The 27,289-nt window shown below is 33.1% G+C and overlaps 1 protein-coding gene across 1 annotated transcript in view; it reads right to left on the bottom strand.

The window, feature by feature from the left end:
* Window positions 1-27,289, bottom strand: part of Psmd14 (proteasome 26S subunit, non-ATPase 14) — a 95,395-nt gene that overhangs the window by 10,200 nt on the left and 57,906 nt on the right. The window contains exons 7-10 of the mRNA XM_042683499.1: window positions 26,873-27,023; window positions 12,158-12,265; window positions 7,005-7,079; window positions 3,427-3,552 (exon numbers count right to left, since the gene is read on the bottom strand). Coding sequence (XP_042539433.1) covers window positions 3,427-3,552; window positions 7,005-7,079; window positions 12,158-12,265; window positions 26,873-27,023 — 460 coding nt within the window. The remainder of the gene's footprint in view (window positions 1-3,426; window positions 3,553-7,004; window positions 7,080-12,157; window positions 12,266-26,872; window positions 27,024-27,289) is intronic.

Raw genomic sequence — 27,289 nt, 5'->3', positions numbered from 1 at the left:
TAAATGATAAAAGAAGCTCAACAGCGTGACAATGTTACTAGAAAGATAAATGATTTACCTATCACTTTGTGCCAGGAGGAATTCCTAGTTGAAATACTATATATAAACTAGGGTATGCTCCTCAAAACCAAAGCTAACTGCTAGAATTTAGTTTTAATGAGCCTATTAATTTATTTCAAAGCTTAATTCTCTCAAAAGACTTGTTGCTATATTTTTACACATATAATATACACATGCATGTTATATATAACATGTTGCATATTGCCATATATAACACATTACAACGTATGATATAGTCTATGTTGTTGCATACCTAATGTATTATATATGATATATAGTATATGTTATACACACATATATGTGGCAGTACTTGAGTTTGAAGTCTGGTCCTCCTATTTGCTAGACAGGAGCTCCAATCACTGAGCCAAGTCTCCAAGCCTTATTTTTTGTTGGTAATTTTTGAGATGGGGGTCTTAGTTCCTGACCAGGTTTGTACCTGAGCTCTAGACATCTGTGTTAAGACTTCTCAGTAGTTCTTCTTAGTTCAGCTCTTCACTGAGAATAGATCTCCTGAATTTTCCTGCCAGGCTCATGTATCTAGGAATACAGTCTCCCATGTATCTAGGAATACAAGCATGAGCCACTGGCCCCAGGCAGCTTTCAGCAACATTTAAAATAAATAAATCGTGCAACAATCAACATCAATCCTAACGATGACATCAGAATAATGAATTCTTGGGTTACTTTTAGTCTCCTACTACTTTGTGTGTGTGTGTGTGCGCGCGCGTGCATGCACACACGCGCCAGTTCTGGGGCTTGAACTCAAGGCACGGGCACTGTCCCTGATCTTTTGCTCAAGGCAAGTAACATTGTATACCTTAAGCCAAAACTTTTTGGGGGACAGTTTATTGGAGATAAGAGTCTCATGGACTTTCCTGACCATCTAGCATTGAACCATGAAAACCATAGATCTTAGCCTCCTGAGTAGTTAGGATTATTGGTGTGAGCCACTAATGCCTGGCTAATCTCACATTTTTAACTGCTTGTTTAAAATAGTTAACCTTCTATTTTACCTAAATTGGAAAAGTTAATGGCACTCATGCATTTCTTATCACCTAGGTAGGAAATCTTGAATTCACCTTTGATTCTGTAATCAGTTTATTTGCCTGATATCTTCATTCCCATTGCCATTAGAGTAATTTAGACATTTAATACAAACTCTTCTTCAGTACAATCTCCCACTCAAATTTCCTCTTTTAGCATCCCTTCCATACTGTTGTAAAATAGCTTTCTAAAGACAAATTTTGAACATATCATGCTTCCAATATAAAATAACTCCTGATATTCCAGCTTAAATGTTACTTGATATACTGTATTGTCTCTTTTCCCCCTATTCCTTCAACTACCTGGTAACCACAATTTTGTACTCTCTACTTCTGAGTTCAGAATTCTTACACACTACAGTGTGTAAATATGTATATATGTGTATATATGTATGTGTGCAACTGAAATGGAGTAAAACAAATGTATTACATATAATAATCACTGTTTTAAATTTTTGTTTTTCTTTCCCCAAAGACCCAGACTTGAACTTGCTATCTGACACGCACCACTTCCCGTTTATCTGTGATTTAATTTGAGGTAAAAGTCTCACAGACTTTTCTCCTGGGCTTGCAATGTTTGCAGCTTCCTGAGTAGCTAGGATTATAGGCATGAGCCACCAATGCCTGGCTTATTTTTTTCAATGTAGATATGGGTCTAAAAAGTTGAGAACTATGTTATGTGCTGAATGATGTCTCAGTAAGATATGCTATAATTCCATTTGATTAAGCACTGGGATCACAACTGCTAAAGTTGAAGTTTGCCTAGGATCACTAGAAACTAGAAAAGAGAAAGATCATTTCCTACAAGCTTCAGAGGGAGCAAGGCCCTGCAAACATCTTGGTTTCAGCCTTTTAGCCTCCAGAACCATAAGAGAATATATTTTTGTTGTTACAAGCCACTAGTTTATGGTAATTTATGATGGTAGCACTGGTTAATACAACATGGAAGATACCGTTTAGTAAAATCTCAAGGTTTTTGTTTTGGGGCCTAGGTCCTGAGCTCCTTTTCGTAAAGGCTAACATTCTACCACTTAGAACAACAGCTCCACTTCCAGTTTGGAGGTAGTTAAATGGAGATAAGAATCTCACACTTTTCATACTCAGGCTGGCTTCGAACCATGATCCTCTGGTCTCAGCCTCCTGAGTAGCTAGGATTATAGGCATGAGCCATCAGTGCCTGGTCTCAAGTATTTTCTTTTTTTTTGGGTCCAGTCGTGGGGCCTGAACTCTGGGCCTGGGCGCTGTTCCTCAGCTCTTTTAGTTCAAGGCTAGCGCTCTGCCACTTGAACCACAGCGCCACTTCCGGCTTTTTTCTTTTTGCTTATGTGGTGCTGGGAATTGAACCCTACCACTGAGCCACCTCCCCAGCCCCTCAAGTATTTTCTTAATTTCTTTTTCTTTTCTTTTTCCTTTTTGTCGGTTGTGGGGGCTGAACTCTGGGCCTGGGCACTGTCCCTGAGCTCTTCAGCTCAAGGCTAGTGCTTTACCACTTGAGCCACAACTTTACTTCCAGCTTTTTTCTGCTTATGTAGTGCTGAGGAATCAAAACCCTGGGCCTCATGCATGCAAGGCAAGCACTCTACCACTGAACCAACTTCCCATTCCTATTTTCTTAATTTCAGAGTTGTAAAAGAATATAAAATTATGAGAAAATATTATGGACATGTATATTTTAGCATACAATAAACATTTTCAGGAGGTTTTGCATCGTACAACTTCTTAAATGTTCACATACGAAGTAACTAGAGTCTCTTTAGTTACTTTTTTATATTATCTTTATTTATTTATTATTTATTATTTTCTCATAGCACAATGCATTATGTTTACTTAGCTTTCTTTTCTTTAAAGAAAGTAAGCTCTCTAATAAGGACTTTTCCTTTCTTGCTTTTTATCATATCTCTGGTGCCTGGCACCAGAGTAGATTTTCAATATTTATTACATGGAAAATAGGAAAGTCCATAAATTACATGTAGCAAATAACAAATGCTGTTGCAACTGTCTACATCTTCTTCCTCTCTTTCCTTTGTAAGAAAAACTCTCTGAATTAATGAGAAGATTTCAAACATTCAACTAATGACATTACATGGTACAAATTGGCAAACTACATCCCATGGGCCAAATCCGGCCAGCTATCTATTTTAACAGAACATACCATTTTATTTATTTATATATTGTTGATGGCTGCTTTTGCACACGGCATTTATGAGACTAGTTGACCTATAAAGCAAATATTTACTATTTAATCTACAAAGCAGGTTTCTCTATTTTTAATGACAATACACATTTGTTTGACATCTAACATACAATCCAAAAATTGTTTTACCTTATTGTAATTCTTAGCTAATTCTAGCATCTCTTTTACCACTGATTCATTGTGTTTACAATGTTCACTGTAGTCCTGAAGTGTCAAACCTTCCATCCAACTCTTCTTATGCAAATTTAGCAACATCTAAAAATATAAACAAAAAGTAATTACTTTCTTAGCTTAGGAAAATTCCCTTGAGAAAAGGATATTACCAAAAACAAGTCACACCGAAAAACTTAAGTATTAAATTTAACTTTAGTAATTTAAATAAATCCTAATTAGAGTCTTCTAAATTATGTAATCTCAGATGTGCTCCAATTCCATGGCCTTTCTTCCCTTTGCTATCCTATCTAGAAGACTATTCTAATTCTGTATGACTTATTTTCCTCTTTTCCTTAGAGATAGATCCCTTCCCTAATTACACTATCTAAAAAGGCCACCCCACATTATCTTAAGCAAAGATTCCTATCTTACTATGTTTTTTGTGCTGATCCTAGGACTTGAACTCGGCCTGGGCACTGTCCCTGACTTTTTTGCTCAGGATTAGAACTTTACCGCTTGAGGCACAGCTCTACTTTTGGCTTAGTGTTTAATTGGAGATTAGAGTCTCTTGGCTTTGAACTGCAATCCTTCGATCTCAGCTTCCTGAGTAGCTAAAACTACCAACAGGGCCTAGCATTACTGTTATAATGTGTATGAACACCTGAAAGTTTTGTTTTCTTGTTTAGTGTATTTCTCTCCTGCTAAAAAGAAGCCAAGAGGGCAGGGACTTCTCTTTTAAGATCATCAGTCTATATTAATCATAGGCAAAAAAAATAACAGATTTATTAATCTGTTTTATATTACATACAGGTCTGCTAATTTTTCATATAGTCAGGTTTTGAATGTCAAGGAGGTAATGCCCTATTTATTAACTGGTTTTGTCGGTCTCAGTTTATGTACCTACAAATTGATAATCTCAATTTTTTCTTCAAATGTTTCATATTTTATCTATAATTTGAAAAGTTAAAAACTTTCTATGTTATCAGAATAAAAGGCCATGAAGCTGGGGAGTAAATGATATAAATCCAGTTTATAATTACACTAAAAACTTTGTTTGGACTCTGTATTAGTGATCCTGATATTGAACACCTGAACTCAGTATTTTTCAAAATGGACTCATATATATATGTGTACATGTACACACATGGGAAGTCAGGGGTAGAAATCTTGCTATGTAGCCCAAGATAGCCTGGAACTCAAGTGGTGGGATTATGGGCATGAACAATCACTGGCTTTCAAGTTTGCATTTTTAAGATAGTTTTTCTTAACGTCTCATAACACACATTGTTTTCAATTAAGGTCTATCACTGAAGAATTTGTTTTTTTTTTTTAAACTGAAACAAGTATGGAATGTCAAAAAATAGTGGCTACAGAAAGATTATTGGTGTCATCAGAATACTTTAGGGGTTGTTACAGCTCAGTAATATAGTATTTGCTTCATATGCACATATGCACAATATGAATCCTGGGTTCAATCCCCAACTCCACAGACACAAACACCAGGATAACAAGCAAATTTTAACTGGTATCACTTAACCAGGAGGAGCTGAAACATAACTTCTATAGATTAGTTCAGTTTAGAAAACAATCCCACTTGTTTAGAAGTTTGTAGTTTTTATTGTACAATGTTTATATTATGTTGGAAAATACTGTGATGAGGCTTCATGTAAAGCCTTTGAAGCTTTTCAAGATAAATGTTCTACCTTTAGCCAGGTGCCTATGACTCATGCCTGTAATCCTAACTATTCAGGAGGCCAAGATCTGAAAATTGCTGTTCAACGCTAGCCTGGTAGGAAAGACCATAGACTCTTATCTCCAATTAAATACCAAAAAGCTGGAAAAGGAGTTGTGGTTCAAGTGGTAGAGCTCTAGACTTAAGCATAAAAGTTCAGGCCCTAAGTTCAAACCCCAGAACACCAACATATGTACACACATTTAAAAAACAAAAAAAGTTCCACCATAGTTCCCAAGACAAGAATATTATGTTAAAAAATTCTCTGGAAAAATCTTATAATGTAAATCCAATTTCAGCTTTTTTGTTCAAGGCTAGTGCTCTACTATGTGAACCACAGCTCTACTTCAATTGGAGATAGAGGTTCATGGACTGTCTTTCCCAGTATGGCTTTGTCTGTGATCTTCATATCTCAGTCTCCTGAGTAGTTAAGATTACAAGTGTGAGCTACCTGTGCTTGGCTGCAGTGATCTTTTTAAAAGCTTGTAATTATTCCATAGAAATAAAAATAAAGGCTGAAAAGGTATTTCAAACAATAAAATAAATTAATCACAGCAGAAGTAAACATGAGCAAACAGCTGGTTTCCTCTAGATCATTGCTGTGCACAAATACCTAGATTCTTCAGGGGACTTTATGGGTGTATTTGACCTTTCAAAATAGTTGATCAAATCTAAAATAAAAAGGAAAATTATTTCTTTTCAAAGACTACCTGTTATAGCACGTGTTTCACCCATATATATCTGGAATTAAATATGAAAGTTATCTGGCTGAGAGTTGGAAGGTATGGATGGGCTGCCCAACTTACTTTGCTTCCCACTCATCATATGTACCCAAATCCTCTCCAAGCCACCTTTATGAGAAACAGTTTCAACTAGTAAATAAGACCATTCTTATTTACTACTCAATACTTATCACTTGTATACTTCAATGTGTATGTAGCAAGCAAAACTTACTGCTTATTAATAGTAAATTCAGTTTCCTTAAAGAAAAAAATTAAACAATTTTTCCTAAGTGATATACAAAAGGCTACTTGAATAGATAACTAATTGTAATAGCGATTGCCTCATTTTTGGTTTATAGTTTTGAGTTTTTAGATGTTCACGTTAGATTTGTGTCTGTTTTCATACCAAGAATTTTCAACTATAACTTTTAAAAATATTTTAACATTTTGATAGATTTGTATTCTTCTATATCTTATTTTATGATTATTGCTAGTATAGTTTTTCTCTCAACTAATGTCAATGTCAAATACATATCTGCCTATTTAAAAAAATTCTATAAACAGTTTCATTTTTATTTTCCTTAAGTTACAATAAGAACTATACAGCCAGTCACCAGTGGCTCCTGCCTATAATCATAGATTGTGGTTCGAGGCTAGTTCCAATTAGGAAAATCCATGAAACTCTATCTCCAATTAGCCACCAAAAGGGAGGTGAGGGGGAGAGCTAGGACTCACTCAAGCAGATTCATAACATTGAGCAAAAAAAAAAAGCTCAGGGATAGCGCCTAGACCCTGAGATCAAACACCAGGACCTGTATTGCTCCCCATTCTGTCAAAGAAAAGTACTATATAATTAAAATTTTATCTTATTCTTATCAAATTTGAAAAGCTATAGTTAATCAGAAAACCACAGAAAAATACTTTTATACTTTATCATAAAACAAAGATGAACATTTGATTTCCAACCTTAAAACCTACTACTAAGAGAAAATATATCTTTAAATAAAATGTTCTTTTCTTTATGTTACAGTTATGGCAAACAACTACTAGTTTAAGCAGTTTGAAAAATATTATTTTCTATGATAAAAATTTAAACTTACCTTCTGTTCCAGTTCATTTTTCCGATAATTAATTGTGATGGAATAATAATGTCTGTTTAATCCATGAATTAATGCCTATATAAATAATTTAAAAAGAATAAAGTAATATTTTTATGTACTAACATATAAATGTTTGAAACTGTTGACATATATTATACACAATACTTTTATCACATTTTAAAGAGGGCATTGTATCCTGAATTCAAATTAAATTAAAACTTTTTTTATCTCTGTTACAAGTTTAAAGGAAAGTTTAAAATAATGAGTGACACATTCTTTTCAAAACATGTTAAAGGACTGGGAAGGTGGCTCAGTGGTAGAGTGCTTGCCTTGCATGAATGAGGCCCTGAGTTCGATTCCTCAACACCACATAATCAAAAAAAGTCAGAAGTGGCGCTGTGATTCAAGTGGTAGAGCACTAGCCTTGAGCCGAAGAGCCTAGAGTTCAGGCCCCGTGACCAACAAAAACAAACAAAAAAACAACATGTTATAGAGCCTAACAAATTCAACAGTTTCAGTAGCCTTTCTTAGAGTCAGAAATCAGATATGGGTTCATCATAATTATGTCTGATTTTCTGATATTTAGAGGGTCCTTTGGTATTTCAAAAGTTTAAGAACATTATAATAATGCACTTGTTTCTTCACCCACATGAATCTGGGGTTTCCTTTTTCTTAACTCAATTTTGAGTGATTCAAATAATTGTGTATAGGCACATTTCCAAATTAACAATGTGAAATTTATTATTTACTGTATCTAACACATATTCTCTTCTAGTATAATGTGAATCTCACTAAATAGAATTTCTTTCGCTACACTCTATCTCCAAGACTAATCATAATAAAAATTTATGCTAATGACATGGCTTCATTTAAAAAAAAAAACATAAAAAACAATAACCCCGGTGTACTGGAATCAATTCACAACTGCCCAAGGACCTAGCATTAGCAACAGGAATTCAACTATGGTTCAAAATAGTAGTCTGAAGGACCTAAAAAGCTCAATCAGCCTAGTAAGGTATGAAAACAGAGCAACTTAGAAACATTTTTTTTCTTTATCAAGTATGAAAAACGAAAAGGGAATGGGGATCAACTGTCATTAATTCATGGCAAAGCTAATCAAAATACAGGATTTTTACTGTGCAGGTCTTAAGGTGCTAAGAGACAAAAAGAGGGGAAAGGAAGTGAACATTTAATGAACACCTAACATCTGCTTTACACATCACATCTTCTGATTCTCAAGACAAGGTTGGTTCTATCTGTATTATGACAAAGAAAATATGAAACAATCTTTGTCTTTGTCCCAACTTTATCTAGCAAAATACAGAGCTTGAACCTAGGTCATTCTAATTCCACAGCCCCAGTTCTTTCTAACATGCTATGTTACATGTAAGTAAATTCTTTCTTGGATTAAGTCTATACATTTTAAGGATTTGCATAAAAAGAAAATAGTTTCTTTAAAAGACTTGTAAGTACTAAAGTATTTTAGATATTATATGTACTGTGACAATCCATTATTATCTTTCTGATGTCTGCTATACAAATGTGCCATAAAATACTGTAGTTAACATTGGCTGATAAAACAAGTGTAAGTTTAAATAGTTGCACTCAAGCTGTCATACAGTGTTACTAACTCACCTACTATGTATCCCTAATGCATTCATCACAGATCATAAACAAACTGATCCAGAGCTTTTCAGTTTCTTGCAGGAGGAGAACTGCACATAGCTGGTTTACTTACGATAAAACTATTTATTCTTACATTCTTGATAGGTTTAAAACATTACATCTAGTTAAAAAGGCATGCTTAGATACATAGATAAATTGCCTTGTCTTAAACTATTTTACATTAAAATGGGAAGATGAAAAAAGTGATATCCATTAAATCTAAACTGAGACTTTCTATATATAAATAGAAAAACTCTGAAAAGAAATAAAAAAGTATTTTTTTGGAGTCCCTTTAGAGTGGAGAACTGAGATGTGGAAGGCAACAGTAGAGAAATTTTATTAAATAACCTACTGCACCTTTTGGAACCATAGCCATGTTATTTATACCAAAATTAATTTTTGTGTTTGTCAGTCCTGGGGCTTGACCTTAGGGGCTGGGTGCTGTTCTTGACTTTGTTTTTTGCTCAAGGCTATCACTTCTATCACTTGAGCCACTGCCCCTCAGATCTCAGTCTCCTCAGTAGCTAGGGAATAGTTTGAATAATTCAACTTCTGAGTCTCAGCTGCTTCATTTACAAAATAGGTGAAATAGTTCCTATGCAATTGCTTTAGCTACTTACACACTTAATAATTATTAACATTACTCTACAACATAGGCTCAAGGCCCTAGCACAAGCATTTATGCATCAATATTTACTTAATCTAAAATGTCATGAACAGTTTTCAGTGAGACTGTTTTTAAAAATGAGTTACTACTTATTCTCAATTCTAAACATTTAATATAACTGTCATATATTCCAAATATACAATAACATTAAGTGTCACATATTAATATAGAAGCCTACAGTACTGTTTAGGCATTATACTTTTCCCTCTCTGTCAGGAATATTGAATTTTTAAATAGAAAACATGGAATTGAAAACAAATTTGTCTATTAGAACTTAACATTACCATTAGTGCTTGAAACAATATCATGTTTCACTGTACAAACCTTAAGAAATATGGATAGGAAAGAAAAAAGAAAAAAATCCACAATTCTACCTTCAGAAGTAAACAATAGCAACATCTTGTAAAAATACACAGGCATTGTTTATAGTAAAAAAATGATGTTTGAAAATTATTAGTAATCACCAGCACATGGAGCCTCTGGCTGCTATCAGACTTCTATAACTAGTATTTGAAAGATAGCTTGGGAGCAGATTCCCTCTGAAGGCTTAACTTTCCCTTCAAAAAAGGCAAGGACTTCTAATCTGTAAGTTAGGGATCCGGCAAACATTTACATTAAAAGTCTGTTGTGGGTACTACCATTCATTTCAGGCCCTTCTGGGTTGCTGCCTTTCTAGCTTCTTAAAACAAAACAAAGTATTCTGAGGTGTGACTTTGTTCTGACGTTTTGGCTTGATCTCATTTGTGTGGTTTAGTACTGAAATTGTCTTAAAACTGTAAAGCACCCAGATACATGTCATTCTGATGGGCGCTATATAAACTGTGAAATAAATATATTTACAGATTCTAATTGGAAGGCAAAACAAATTAAAATGACAGGAAAAATAATGATGCTGTATTTGTTACATACATAGAAATTTAGCTTAGGTTTAGTACCTGCTTCCTAAGGTCCATTTTGAATTATAAGATGTTAGAAGGTAAGATTAAATAGCATGAATGGATGAATACAGAAACATACAGACTTTAACATAAATCATACTCAATTTTAAAATAAAAGAGCACTATTTTCATTAAAAAATCTTCAACAGGTGGCTGTTGATTTGCAATTAGTAAAATTTTCTGGCAGAAATATATCATGCAGTAATCACAATGATTCTAGATTGAGCTGCTACTTAACCTTTTGCAAAAAATAATGAAGCAGTATGGTGCTATGGGGGTTTATAAGAAAGGTCATTATCACAGGTTAAACAGGTCCAATAATATATTCTCTTGGAACATACAAGTACAGGCTTGTCTGTGCCCAATCAAAACCAAAGGTAGTTATTTAATACTCATTATACTTTGCAGTTTTCTCTGAAGATAAAAATACTTATTTCAAAAGCAAAACATCTCAATCCTTTAAAAAGTATATTTCACTTTAAGGAACATTTTTGGATGAGTGACTGCTGCAAAATTAAGTGTTTAAAAGTATAAAGTTACCAAAGTATAACCAAACTTAACCATAGTTAACTGTCAAAGCCACAATTCCCCAAAGAGAACTTTATGGCAAAGCATGGGTTCACAGGAAGAAAAGCAATAGCTACTATAATGTGTTTGTCTTGTGTGTTCTATTTAACCAAACATGTTATTTTTGTTCTATTAATTAATCTTTAGAGAAATAATTACTTATATAGACACAGACTATGACACATTTAATATAATTTTTGTAGACAATGAAGATTTGTATTAAAACAATGAGGCATGTGAATAATACCAAGAAAACATTAATCACTCAAGAGGATAGTAAGTATTTAAGCACCAATAACTCTGATAACATTAATTAACATTAGATAAAATGAGTTAAATCCTCCTCAAAAAGTAATTTATACTTCACAGGAATTACCTTAATAGTGGGTATTAAACAAAAAAGATAGGAAATTTAAGTATTATCTAGAAATTGTTTTAAAGAGCCTCTTAAAATGTCTATTAGTTTTCCCATTATTTTCCACTGTGAGAAATGTCTATGAACTAATTAATGATGATAGCCAATGCCTTCTACTTGAAGCTCCTTTACTCTACAAATACTAACCACATGAAACGTCTCTCAAAATAAGGACTGCCTGTCCTATGCTCCTAAAAGGGTGTCCTCAAAATATAGTAGGAAAGTGCAATGACTACTAAAACTGACTTATAGAAAACTGACCTATATATGAGCAAATCTGACTTTTCCAATAATCTTTTTTCTTTTTTTAATTGGAATGAAGTTACGTTCTGCTGGTCAGGTCTGGCTTACACTCAATTTTTTAGCTTCCGAAATAGCTAAGATTATAACAAATCCTTCCTTCTTTTCTTCTTTTCCCCCCCTCTCCCTTCCTTCCATCCTTTCGTTTGTTGGTCATGGGGCTTGAACTTAGGGCATGGGAGCTGTCCCTGAGTTCTTTTTGCTCAAGGTTAACACTCTACCACTTTGAGCCACAGTGACACTTCCTAAAATTCTATTTTTAAACAAACAAAAAATGCAAACAAATTAAAATGCTAATAATTACATCTCTTGTTTGTGTGTGGGGGCTTGAACTCAGTGCTTCAGTGCTTCATAAAATCATGTTTTGTTGTTTTTTTTTCTGCTCAAAGTTGGTACTCTACCACTTGATCTGCATCCCTATTCTGGCTTTTTGCTGGTTAGCTGGAGATAAGACTCTCAGAAGATTTATCTGCATGGGCTGACTTCGAACCTCAATACTCAGATCTCAGCCTCCTGAGTAGTAGTGAGCCACAGTGCATGGCATGTGAAAATAACTATCAAGTAATGTAATATAGAATGTGTTATCAAATATAGCCATTACCTGGATAGATGGCTTGTTTAAGTGACCCAGATTTGAAGTTGTTTGTCTTGGTTCATGTCCTAAGACCATCATATTAGCATTGATCAATCTGAAGGCATCAATAACAACCTGTAAAAACAATGTGTCAAATCAATTCTTTTTAAGAAAACAAGCAATAATGCCAAGAAACACTGGACAAAGCATGATCAACTTGCATCTGTTTCTGGCCTCTTTCCAGAAAATCATTTAATTATAATATTAATAAAAAAGAATCTCCTGCTGATTGTGCCATCAGCACACCACCCTCTATCTTGTAATGTAAGGTGACACCAATTATTGCAATTTTCATTGCAGTAAAGAAAAATACTATCTTTGCATCTTTATTATTAAAACACGTCAATATTAAACTTACACCAAACACCGTTCATTTGTGTGCATGTTTGTCACCTAAATTTTACCTAGTCAAAATGAATGACAGAGAAACTAAAACTGAAAGTGAGCACAAGCTAAGGGACTACATTTAAAGCCCAGTCCTGTCACATCAATTACACCACCATAGTACTTGAAATGACAACAAAATTATTGCCAGCAAGTCACTTGTCCATGTGTTCTCTACTAGTCAGATACCTTTTACTTCTTGTAACTATGAGAGATTTTATACCTTGTCTGATGGTCTTATACAAGCCACTGCAAAGTATGGGAAGCACAATATAGGGAAACCAAGGTCACCCAGCTTTAAGCCAAGAGAATCGTATACAATGATACCACAAGTTTATAGTAAAAAAAACAAGAAACCAAACAAAAAAATAGGTATCTTTTTTCTATATAGAAAAACTTCAAATTCTTACATGATGTAATCTGCTAGCTTTTACACATTAAGAAATCAACAAGAACCACACACATACTATTCATTATCCTTTTGCTAATGTGTTTGTGTCCCTTATCATAGATTTGAAAAAAAAATTGTTAAAAGATTTTAACTATTGGGACGTTTTAGGTAAAATCAAGCAGCTTCAAGATAGATTGCCTTTTTATGGGAATTTACTTCAATATATCAATCAGATAAAACAGTCTTACAATAAGTTAATGTAGTATTTTAAAATTAATTGAAAAGTCTATGTAAAGTATGAACTGAGATTTGCCAACAGTTGTTATCAACTAGATATGTTCTCATTTGTACAATTAAGAGCTTTACTGAGATAGATGAAAATTGCATTTATTTCAGGTTTAGCCAAATGAAATGTAACAAAAACTAAAAATCTGTTTAAAGAATTTTTACATGTTATATACCAATAAGAAAAAGAAAAACCACTCTTCAAACAATACTTCCAGGAAATGCTCAAATATTACATTTATAAGGAAAAGAATTAACACATTCAGAACATTAGAGAAAAATCAATCTGAAGTTTCTATACAAGCCTACTGGGTTTTTTGTTTTGTATTGTTTTGTTTTTTTGGTTGGTCGTGAGGCTTGAACTCTGGGCCTGGGCACTGTCCCTCAGTTCTTCAGCTCAAGGCAAGTGCTCTACCACTTCAGCCACAATGCCACTTCCAGTTTCTGGTGGTGAATTGGAGATAAGAGTGTCACGGACTTTCCTGCCCAGGCTGGCTTTGAACCGTAATCCTCAGATCTCAGCCTCCTCAGTAGCTAGGATTGCAGGCATGAGCCACCAGTGCCTAGCTTAGCCTACTGTTTTTAATTCTAATAGTTCAAAATTTCCTAAAGATTCCCCTTGACTCAAAATAAAACCAAACATCTTTAGAACATTAATGCTTTGATAGTTCAAAGAAACTTTTTCATTTTTATGCAATGATGGTTAGAAAGTAACCATTTCAATAGATTGATGCACATGTTAAACAAGTAATACTTTAAAACTGCCACTCATTATTGGGAAATATTAAGAAGCAAACTATCACTTTGATCATATTATTTTATGGCTCCATTTTAAGATCTCAGTAAATTCATTTGCAGGGAAAAAAAACTAGCACAACATTATGGAAATCTCAATATATATCACAATGAAATGCTAACTTTTCAAACTAAAATACCAGACAGCTATTTTACATGTAAAAGTCTCTTTTATTTCTGAAAAATAATGTGAGCAGGTGTGAAACACCACAAAAAATAAGTGAAAATACCAAGAAGGTATCATGGTCTGTTTTTTGAAAATAAAAATTAATTTTATTAAGAAATTAAGAGGAAAAATTAAGGAAACAATTGTCCAACTAATAAGTTACAGCATATGTGAAATGACCCATTTAAATTGACAATTTGTGAGTAGCAATGATACCCAATAGAAATGATTACTTCACACTAAGATTAAAGGAATTTGCTGCCATCACTATAGTAACTGTCTTAAGGAAACTAACATGTTCAACAACCTGCAGACCAAAATTAGACTTAGCATGCAATAAAAAATAAATATGGCAATAGTCTACATTTTAATTTTTGTACAATTTTATAATTGCTTTTTCTGCTGTGAGAATAAGTAGGATCGATCCTCCCTCCTTTAGAGCAACCTATCAAAATAGACTCATTAATGTCCAGTGTCCTAATGAGCAATGGGTGAAGAAGGTGTTAATTATGCCACAGTTAGAGTCAAGAAAAAGCCCTAGCGAGAACTGGAGGTGTTCATGAGCTGAAGATGTTTCCCCATGTTTGTGTATTTACAGCATGATGCAACGAAATGACAGCAAAGTGGTCACTCAATGGTTGATTACAAATCTGAGAATATACTAAACAAAGAACCCCAAGAATTAAAGTATTAGGGAAGTCACAGGAAAAACAATCCATCTTGGGAGATATCAGAATTTTCTAAATATTTCTTTTTGAACTACATATCTATTACACCCATTCCATTTGTCTTGTAAACTTCCAATTGTTTAACCAAAAATGGCTGCACAAAAATCACTTCCTTATTATGTAATAACAAAAACCACCAAGCTGAAATAGGAAGAATAATGTCTAGAATATGATGTTATACTTGTAAAATTCCTTCCCATGTTGAAGTCCTAAAAACAACACTGAATTTGCTCACCAGCCTGACCATTTAATTTTTTCTGGTACAAGTGCCTTGAGACTTTTCAGAGGTCACTGCAACAGTAGACAGCTTATAACAAAACCATTAGCAGTTTGGCTAGCTTAGGGAAACCTCTTACTTTCCTTTTTTGTTTATTATCACTGCATGAATCTGCAGCATATGATAGTTTATAATTTCTCAGGCTTGTTAAATTCATGTTAAAGGTCTGTTTTCTTGTTGAATAAATTTTGTTCATATAATGCTGCCTATTTCATACACTCAGTCTTTAATAGCACCTTTGGTCTATGCGCAACTCACAGATCAAAACAGAGGACTAAAATAGGGGTTGATGATGCTATTTACATGTGTGATTCCTGCTGTCTTCTTGTTAGTAGCTTTAATATAATAGAAGACCTTGTCTGTTTTGTAATTAACACATCTTTACTGGAGAGATATTTGGAAGTGATTGCTGTGAATATACTGGTTAGTAAAATAAACACAATCACACACCACTTTCTGTTATCAGACAAATTTGTGAATTGTACACATTATACTCCAGATCAACAAACTGTGATATAACAGCCAAGTAGAAGACACATATTTATATAACCCTTTATTTTTCTGAAAATATGTATTCACTCTGACCTTGCAAATATAATTAGCTTGTGGGATGTGCAGATTTCAGTACCATGGTTGCTTTACTAATTGCAACTCTTGGAAATAGATACTAAATATTTGGAAGCTGCCAATACAAAATAAAAACTACATCTTTTTTGTACATCTGTCTTAGCTTATAAAAGCAAAATAGTTTTAAAAACAATACTAAGTTCCATGTTTATTCCAAGCATGGCCAAGGGTCAAATGACCTATCATTTCATTTTAAGGATGAATCCTTGGTTAGGACAAAAAAATTTGAATTATGTTCAAATTCAGTCTAAATTATATTTTTTGGCTTCTTTCATGAATATAGTATGGTTCATCCAATATGCTATTTTTAAGTTCTTATTTTCTTATCAACTGCTGGGTCACTGAAAGACTAGACTAAATTTCCAAAGCACTAATCCATAATTACTTTTAAAGAAAGCCACTTTTTTTTCTTGAATAAAATAACTGGTCTTTATTATCCATTTTAAAATTCAGTCTAATCCATGATGTCTAATGTATATTGAGAAAACTAGTATAGAAATTAAGAGACTGGGAAAAGGAAGATTTAGGGAGCAGTTTACATTAACTAGTTGTGAAATATGAATTGGTTTAACACAGAGATCTTTACTACAGCTGAAATATCCTATGTAGATCCATGGTTAATATAGAAAGACCAAAATGACTAAAGTTTGGAGAAAAAATGAGACAGGAATTTCAGAAATATCTTCTCCCACCTAATTTTTCAATACTTTCCCCCCTCTTAATTATGCCCTGAAGCCTTCAGCACTTCTCAAAGCCCAGGTTAAAACACAGACACACCAATTTATATTCAGAAAGCTACTTCTTAAAGCATTACTCTGCAAATTAGATGAACACAAAGTATTTTAAGAAAAAAAATGCATACTTCTGGCAGTGATTAGTGTTAAATATGTGTGTGTGTGTGTGTGTGTGTGTGTGTGTGTGTGTGTCTGTCTGTCTGTCTGTCTTCTTCCTTGCCGCCCTGACATGGCATTTTCAATTGTACTTATATTGAATTCAATAAATATGGGAAATATCTGAGGTAAGACTAATGTCTTAAGATTTTTTTAAGACCTCAAAAATCAGTGCTGGAAAGTAAAAAACAAAAGAAAGAAAAAGAAAATTCAGTTAACAACTAGACTACATACTTAAAAACATAGAAACCTACCATAAATTAAAACGAATCATCAAATCACTACAAAAAGAAGTGTGGAGAGAAAAGCAACATCCCATAGCAAACACTCTTTATCACCTAGAAATGACCTGTTATCATCATTGTTCAGGTTGTCTCTAGATTCTTTAAAAATTAAGAGTGCATGTGACCTGGGAAGTACTCTTGAGCTTTGTGACCATTTCATTACTTCTGCTTCCATGCACTGCCACACATCTATCAGAAAAAACATCTTATGTCTCTTATAAGCCCACAGCATAAAAAATTCAGAGATTTCTTACTTTTTATGCCATTTCCAATGGAAAGCACTAAAAACTAAAACTGACTCATGCCAAATGCATATCACTGAATTGCTGTGATTTCTTAGTCTCAAGTTTGCAACATGGAAATTATTTATAAAATGTCAATTTTAGCTCTGGAAAAGAAATTCCTATGTGTATGTACATTTTCTTTCTTCATCCTTGGAGAATTGCTTACTGTAGCTAGAGATCTGCACTACAATTTCAATATACTGGGAGAAAAGAGGGATGGAGTAAAAGTAGAATAACATACTTTTTTGACAAGTGAAGACATGCATCAAAATTCAAAGAGTTTCAAACAAGTTTTGAACATATATGCTTTAATGAAAACAAATCGATTTTCAGAAACTAGTATGGCAAAAAGGTAATTAGGCATTTTTAGATCCACAAAACACTGTGAAATGAATTTAACTTGTAAAAAGAAGTTTAGTGAAGTATTTTAGTGTATACATTTCAGTCAATATGGTAAAGAAGTTTAAGTTTCTGAGACACAAGTTAGAATTCTAGTTCTATCACTTGCTACCTAAGTAACCTAGGACAAGTTATTTAACATTTCAATTTCTGTTTGGTCATAAATAATATATCACAGTTGGTGGTAATATTAAATATATATGTTTCTATGTAATTCTTATTGCTATTAATTGTTGAAGTCATGGAGCCCATTTCTATAAAACCTGCTGTGGAGAATAAAATTGACTTTCATTTCCAAAACTTTGGATGCCCTGGGACTCATACCAAGTCATGCTTCCTTTGGTTTGCTCTAAGCCAATGATTAGATACAACAATGGTATTAGAACCCTTTGCTACCAAAAGACACCTCTGGGAATCAACTCTACCTGAATGATCCCTACAGTAGTTTTTTTTGTTGTTACTTTTGTTTTTTTGGTGCTAGTCCTGGGGCTTGAACACAGTGCCTGGGTGCCATCCTTGCTCTTAAATGTGCTCAAGGCACATTTAAGGTGCTCTACACCACTTTGAGACCAGTTCCATTTCCAGCTTTTGGATAGTTAATTAGAGATAAAGAACCTTAAGGGCTTTCCTGCCTCAAGTGGCTTTGAACTGTGATCCTCAGATCTCAGCGTCCTGAGTACCTAGGATTATAGCTTACAATTAGGTTTTCCCTATCCAATTTTACCCTTCTTTTCTACGTCCCCAGTTGTCTGAAGGCTTTACTCTTTCCCCATCATGAGTATTTCCCCTAAATACATCTGCTACATGCTTAATTTTATCCTGCTGAATGATCTTTGCAATATCCAAATTGACACTGTTAAAGCAGAGTACTGCTAGATTGAACAGTGCTAAAAGTCAGAAGAATGTTTATGAACATTCATGACAGATGTTTTTAGATTCATATGTCACAAAACAACAGTAAATTTAAAACTAAATTCCTCAGGGGACTGCTAATGAGCTCAAAGACTACTGCCTGTGGGCCACTGGTTTGATACCAACTTAAGAGTGACAGTTCTCTCAGGTGGCTATTCAGTCAGCATACATAAAATGATCAAGTAACTTTAGATCCCATTGTAGTATTCAAACTAAAACAATTTTTGTGCTTCTTGATAGTTCCATATAAAGTAAAGAAAAAGTCCTAGAGAATAAAGACTCCAGTTCAATCATTTTAGCATGGTAATAGGCAGGCAGATGAAAAGAATAAGGGACTGATATACATTTCCTATACAAATAAATATGCAAATTATAAGCTTTAAACTTTTATCTCAAAAGTCAAATCTATTTAGGCAAAAATAAAGTGAAATAAATTTACTGAATGTCACTTTTAAACACTTTTAATTTTGTTTATTAATTAAATATTGTATAGGAATTGTCATGCCTAATCATCTCAACAATCAAAAGGCATGTTATTACTGGTAATAATAAAATATCAATTTACATGTGAGGAAACTAAAGTTTATAGAACTATCATCAAGCTATCCTAATACAAAAGCAAGAAAAACTATCATTTTACTTTATACTGAATGTCTCTCCTATAACAAATTAGGTGGCATAAATAAATTTGGTTTAAAAATACATATGTATATATATATTTATTACAATAAAAAAACCTCCAAGGCATTTTGATTTTTGGTTAACAAAATCTTACAATTCATGTTAAAAAAATTTCAAGGAAAAGAGAAAACAACAGGCATCAATTATCTATTTAAAAAACAAGCCCTAATAATTAACTTTAACTATATATACTCTTCCTATTATTGATGTTAGCTTAAATTCATGAAGTACCTTTCCTGTGGCCTGTCAAACTGAACATTTCAGCAGCATACAGCACTGACTTTTAGAATAAAAAACTAATTTGGAATAAAAAGTACATGTAGTAAATATTTGTAATGTGAAAGGTGGGACAAGCATCTATTAAACAGCTTAATAGAAGCCTAATTTACCAATATAATAAATTATACATTCCTTAACAAATTACAATAACACATTATACCTGTAAAAACTAAGACCTAGGTCCAGAAAAAAAATCTTTGCAATTGACAATGACTAATGTTATTATCTAGAATATGATGTTTAAAAATGAATATATATGCCACCTCTGAAGAGGTCTCTTCAAAGTCAGTTTATTAATACAAAATATTAAAGAGGATATATAGTAAATCTTATTCTTTTTTGTATCTCTAGTATACAAAGTACTGCTACTGTCCCACAACAGTGATCAACAAGTTTGTGTTTAAAAAAAAATGATCACAGATAATTACATAATTTGGGAATAAAGAATTCAGTAAGAAGAGTCAATAAATACTATTCTTATAGTATTTATATAGACACTGACTTAAAAGTTTCTTCTGCGTTTTTGCTTAAACAGTTGGATTCAAACTAATTTGAAACACATTTGAATAATTCAAATGCACAGCAAGTAATAATGCAAAGTAAATTAGCTCTGAGATGATACTAATATGGAAGTGGTAGAGTAAAAGAACTCCACTTGGAACTTTTACCACCATTGAAGATTTATTCTCTTAGCACTTAAGGCATAAAACTGCTATACTCACTAGACACTGCTGGAAATGAACTTTACAACTTGGAGGGGTGTGTGGAGGGGGAAGGGGAAAGAAATTGAGGGAAGGAGTAACACTTTCCAAAAAGAAATGTACTTATCACCTTAATTATGTAACTAACCTCTCTGTATACCACAATCTTATGTTATTATAGAAGTAATGTAGAAAGGAATTCGAATTACATGAATTAGATGCGTACATTTCTCTTCATAGTGTCTTCTATTTTCTCATGCCTCATGTTTTTATATTACTAAAAATTCTTGATTATAGCAGTTAAATAAATGCTATAACAATTAAGTTTTTAAATTACGAATGGTAACTAACAGTCACATTACCACCCATAATATTTTCATAGGCATTCTCACAAGATCTGAGAGCATTATAAAATTTCAAAAAATGGATGAGTAACAAACAGGAGGCAAACAAAAGATAAGATAGTAACTAAATCTGTTCCAAGAGTTGGAAGAGTATGCTCACAGAACTACATCAGGAATGGAATTTTTATGTCCTCTATGGTATTTCCTAATTTTTTTGTTTCAATCAAGAAAACTAGACAAAGGCGCGTGTGTGTGTGTGTGTGTGTGTGTGTGTGTGTGTGTGTGTGTGACTTAAAATTATCTGGCCTTGTGTCTTAGAGGTAGAATGCTTGTCTAGCATGCATGAAGCCCTGTGTTAGATTCCTCACTACCACATAAACAGAAAAAGCTGGAAGTGGTGCTGTGTCTCAAGTGGTAGGATGGGTGCTAGCCTTGAGCAAAAGAAGCCCCAGGAGTAGCCAAAAAATAAATAAGTAAATAAATTATCTGGCCCTAACTGATCCTTACAGTATACAAGTAAGGAAAAAAAAAAAATCAATCAATAGTAGGAAAGGTGTCTTTTACTACCTTGCAAAGACAAACAATGTACTAAATTTGAGATCTGCTCTCATTATACAAAGGCTCAAATTTATCCAGACTCATGTGCATGAACAAACTGTTCAAATGACCTTGTTAGTGTCATGTTTCAGTCATTTAATAAATGAACATGAGTAACCTGTAAAAATTACTAAACCTGTGGAGAAGAAAACGGAAATGATGACGGAAACACAAAGTTGTTAAGCATCACACACAAACTTTTTTTTTTTTTTTTTTTTTTTGGGGGGGGGGGGGTGCGGTCATTGGCCAGAACTCTGGGTCTAGGCACTGTCCCTCAGCTCTTCAGCTCAAGGCTAGCGCTCTACCACTTGAGCCACAGCGCCCCTTCCAGCTTTTTTTCTTTTTGCTTATGTGGTGCTGAGGAATCGAACCCAGGGCCTCATGCATGCAAGGCAAGCGCTCTACCATTGAGCCATCTTCCCAGCCCCCACAAATCATTTTATGGGCCAGAGTTTCAATATAATATAATCACTTTCTTCATTAGTATGCAGAAAGACAACTTCAAAAAATGCTAAGTTCTCTATAATCGTTTCATAAATATTTATATTCCATTTCTAAAATGAAGATATTTCATAATAAATACTATATAAGATACTAATAGTTGCATACTTTCTATATGACATTTATTCTAATCACTATACAGATGTTTTACAATATTCATAATATTATGAAATGGGTATTAAATTCCCTATTTTATAGATGAGAAAACTGAAGATGAAGGAAACTAGGTAGCTTGTTCAAGGTCATGACGAAAAATTGGGATTTGAATGCTTGTCCCAAAACCTATGCTCTTTGATACTTTGTCCTGTCTTTGCATACCCTTTTTTTTTTAAGCAGGTAAAAGCTTAAAGGAAAACTATTATTTGAATTATTTAAAACCTCTACCATCTGACAATTTTCTAGTAGAAGACATTATGGAAAAAAAGTACCCCTCTCTTGAGAAAGACAAACTTCTACATATCTGGAAATAGAATACTCACATCTAACTCATTTCTCTTACATATGTGTTTATTCTCTAGGGTCTCATTTATGGTTAATGACAATTAAAAACATAACAGAAGGGTAGGTTTAGGAGGGATAGAGGATGAAAGGAGGAATGGGAAAAATGATGAAAATACATTGCATTCATAAACTGCTCTGCTGAATGACAACTATTTGTAAAACTACTTAAAGATTAAAAAAAAAGCTCTCAGGACCCTATGTCAACCAATAAACACCTACAGTGATAGGTGCCTCGCATCCCAGCTACCTGGGAAGGATAGCAGTCCAAGTTGGCTTAGGCAGAAAATGAAAGGGGTGGGGAGCAAAAAGGGCTGAGGGCATGCTTCAAGTGGTAGAGTACTTACCTAGTAAGCAAAAGATGCTGAGTTCAAACCCCATACCATCAAAATAAATTGATATAAATAATACCATTGATTTTACATTATATTTGTGAAAGAATGAACAGCTATATTAGCACAGAGAATGATAGTATTTCTACATTTTTCACACATGGCATAAGCTCTTCTTTGCTGAGTGATATCCCCCTTTTCACTCTTGAAGCTAAGTATCTGCTTCATCAACTTTGTTCAGTACATACTATTTTCTTCCCTTTTCTAAACCTAATTTGCATTTATGACATTTCCTACAAGCATAATACTACTGATACACACAAAGTTTTGAATATTTGTTGAATTATTTCTGTCCTTGAAAATCTACTTAATACTTACAAAAACAAGCAATATTAGTACATTTTGTAGTGTCTTATATGCAAGGAATGGTATAATATGCTGATTACTAGTGACAATGTGTAAGAATTATCTTCTAGAAACAAAAAATATTTTCAGTTTTGTACCCCAATATCATTAGCATATAGGTGTACCAGGTATAATTAAGTAGTATCTATAGGTCATCTTTAATAATATAAACAATACATTTTTTAAAAGTCTCCTGGGTATATATAAGTAAAAATGTTTTAGGAAAATCCATTGGAATTATGTACTTACAATTAAATTGTCATCAGTTTTTATGTTTGCAACCAAGAAACCAGATACTACAACAACTGCTTGCAGTCAGCAGGTAGTATCTGAACATGTTATGAACAAGGATCCTCTTATAAGGAAAATAAGTTCTCTAAAGTATACTTTTTAATATAAAAATTAAAATGTCACAATCAATTTGTTAGTTCTGATATTACCCAAAGTATCCTTTTGTTATTAATGCTGTTCTTTTTTTCCTAAGGAGAAGCCTATGCGTATAGTTGAATTAACTGATTTGCTGCTGGATCAAGCCAACTATAGCTTGAATATATAAGGTGACAAAATATAAAGCAAGAGGTTGCCACAGTGGCATTTTAAGAAACAAAGCTTAAAATATTTGAATGTGTACTTAAAATATTTGAATGTGTATATTTTTGTAAATAAACTAAAACAGGACCAGAATCCTAAAAAACATTCACTGATTTGTTTAGAGTAGATCTCTCTGTTTATATCCATGAGCTTATTACTCTCTTTATAAATTATGAATTTAATTAGCAATTGTCTTTACCTCTATCATTTAAAAACATTTATAGCAATGTAGTATAAAGAGTGCAACAGATTCTTTATCATAGTGTATTTTATCATTTAAGTGGTCTCACTGTCTAGAAAAAACTGACAGATGAGTCAGAATTGTTCGTAAAAATACATAATACCTACTATGCATAATATAAAGAACTATTAACAATTTAGAGACAATGTATAGCTCTTTCACCTACTTAGTGCTAAAAGGAGTGACATCTAGCCACACTAATTACAGAGACTGAAATGACCTCTGGTATTCATTTACCATTCCTAAGTTTATTTTGATTAATTTATAATAGTCTAACATTAAAAAGAAAAAAACCAAAACTTGAGCACTCAAGTTTTATAAACTTGAATTTATGTGCTTGTCCTGCTGCTTTCTTATGTTGTGATTTTGGCAAAGTAATCTCTTGACCCTTCCCTCTTTTTTCAACCATTTTACTGACAAAAGGTAATAGTCGTGCCTATCTCTAAGATTACTAGAAAGAATTAGTGTGGTACGTTGAAATGATTATTACTACAATACCAGGCAAACAGAAGTTATTTTTAAAAAAACTACAATCAAATCAATGAAGAGTTCACAAAGAATCCTGATTATCAAATCACTCAAAAGACACAAGTAAAAACTAGAATTCATAAAAAGGAAAACATAAAAATACATAGGAGAGATGCTTAAAAATATTAAGAGATCCAACTTAAATCACTTACACATAGGTTTTCATTTTACTTCTTGACCTAGTCATTGACTTACTAAAGATTTTGACAGCTTTGAAAAAACATATACAGGAAAGGAGAAGGAGAATACTATACTATTTTTCATTTTATAACTTTGTATTATTAAGTTTACAATTTAACTCACACTATATTTATGTTTGTTCTAGCATTTAATTTGGCTCATAAGTTTTGAGAGGTGGGGGGGCCTATGGAGGGACATGAGTACATATGCACGTGCATGAGTGCTAATCCTGGTGCCTGAACTCAGACCCTGGGCATTGTCCCAGGGCTTTGTTTGCTCAAGGCTAGAGCTCTATCACTTGAGCCATAGCGCCACCTCTGGCTTTTTGGTGGTTAATTGGAGATAAGGGTCTTACAGACTTTCTTACCCAGGCTAGCTTTGAACTACAGTCCTCAGATCTTAGCTTTCTCAGTAACTAAGATTACAGGCATAAACCATCAGCAGTTGGCAAAGAGGTCTTGGCACAGAAAAAAATCATAAATTGTAACAAAACTCAAGCACCATATAGATGAAGTTGCATTACTGACAAAGATCTGGAATCAGGAATATAATCATATGAATCTGTAGTGTGGGTATAACAAGTAGTAATAGTCATCAATATTAGAGAATAATATTTTTTCAAGAATATTTTTCATAACATATATATTACCTTACATAAAATAAATTTATTTTTAAACTAGATTTAACATCGCTAACAGGAATATAATCAGTGTATTTTATAATGCAATTCATTTTTAATAAATTATAACTAGATATAAAATGCTGAATATTTTAGAATACTTAATGAGGTATTAAAACTAATACCTCATTTAAAACTAATTCCTATTTACAATTATACTTAAGTTTTAATTATTGCTAGCTAATTATTGTGATAAGGCAACTGTGTATTTTTAAAACAGTAATAATTATTTAATTAAATTACTTAGGTTACTAAAAAGATACCTTAAATACCAAAGATTTAAACTTGAATTATTATATTGTACTTCTCAAAAGCCAAGGAGTTTTTGAGATGAAAATCAACTTGATTTTTACCAAGTTGATATAAATATGCTTATGCTTAGCTTTAAACGAGAAACTAAGTAAATATAAACACAAGCATGCAGCAAGCCAAATAAGTTGTCTATTCTAAATTGTCTTGTATAGCAGCTTCTATTATTATTGATTTTAGGGATAGTTCCTGTCTCTGAAAAGCTAAATCTCATTTAATAGAATTATGTTTTGAAGAAGACCTCAATTTTTATGTATCATAATAATATATGCGGAAACATTCAACTCCAAATTTATAATAAATAAAAACTCCATGTTTTAACAACTATGTGTAGTTTGTTCAAGTTGGTGAGCAGATGTAAAAATAATCTACACTACTATCAAACTGTAGGTCTGATAGATATCTAGCAAATATTTATTTCTAAGCACTTTAAAAATTATTTGTAAAACCTGAATAAAAAGGATTCCATAAATGTATTATGATTTTATTTTAACAATTATTCTACACTACAATGGAAGTACATGCTCAAACAAGACACCTCAGCAGTATTTTAAAGCAGTAACCACCTAGCCAATTTCTGTATGTTCTGTAGTTTTTCTAATCCACTCTCCCTGTGGTTGAGCAAAATCGAATTGCCTCTCACATTTGCAGACAGCTCTGTGAAGGTGATAATAGAGCTGCTCCCTGCTGTCATGAGGCAGGAAATAGGAAAATGGCATATGGGGCTAGAAAGAAAGAAATAAAAAAAAAAAAAGAAAGAAAGAACGAAAGATCGAACAAAAAAAGAGAACTAAATAAGAACAAAAGAGATTTCAACAAAGAGCAACTATAACCCATTATGCTTTGCAAGTAAATCTCTTTTCAGAATCATTTAGCATATTTAATCATTCATCTGTGTCTTCACTCCAGATACATGAATGGCTGATACCAAATCTTTGGTGCAAGTTTTCATTGTCTAAAAGATTTGGAATATTTAACTTCAAAATACGTCCTGCACAACATAAAGCAGAATCCTTCAAACAGACATTGTATAATATTATGCCAATTCCAAGTATATCATTTAAAAATTTAAAAAAGGTAGAGTAAGCCTAATTAAAACAGTAATAAAATGTATACAGCAGCTTTCAGTATGGTTTAGCATCCCCAGATTTATGAAAAAAAAATTCATACCCGACACTAGGTGAATAAACTAAAAAAAAAAAGCCAAATCCCTCAAGAGTTAAACTGCTAATAATATCAAAACACATTAACTGACTTGAATACTTTTGTTCTTCTAAGTATAAAGTGGTTTTAGTGTGATTAAAAACCCTGTTTAAGACAAAATGGATGTTTATTTAATCTATATGTAAACAGAATGTGGCCATAGACAGCAACAAAGATAGAATTGACTCTACCTTTCCTTTTACACTCTGAATGGGATCCACAACTACTGCCACAGCTCTTTCCGACAAGGCTTCAAAGCTCTGCTGAGTGTTGATATCCACACCAGAAAGCCAACAGCCAAAGCCAGGGTGACTGTGATACCAACCAACAACCATCTCAGGCCTGAAACAAAGAGGGCATTCAGATGCTCAGAACAGAACAAGTAATATATTTATGATATGAAAAGAAACAACACACTAACAGGGTATAAATTAAGAAGAGATGAAAAAAACACAGGTGTGAAAAAGCACCATTAGAAACTCTGAAATTGTACACCATATTATCCAGAAAACATAGAAATGAGTAAGTGTGACAAAGGAGTGCTATCATTAAGAGTTGCACATTAGCAGTGGTAGATAAGGCTTTCAGTTTTTCACCTTGTTACCACA

Source organism: Dipodomys spectabilis, unplaced genomic scaffold (assembly GCF_019054845.1).
Source record: "Dipodomys spectabilis isolate Male_0828 unplaced genomic scaffold, ASM1905484v1 ptg000081l, whole genome shotgun sequence".
Classification (NCBI taxonomy): Eukaryota; Metazoa; Chordata; class Mammalia; order Rodentia; family Heteromyidae; genus Dipodomys; species Dipodomys spectabilis.
The sequence above is the reverse complement of the archived record's forward strand: the minus strand, read 5'-3'. Positions and strand labels throughout refer to the sequence as shown.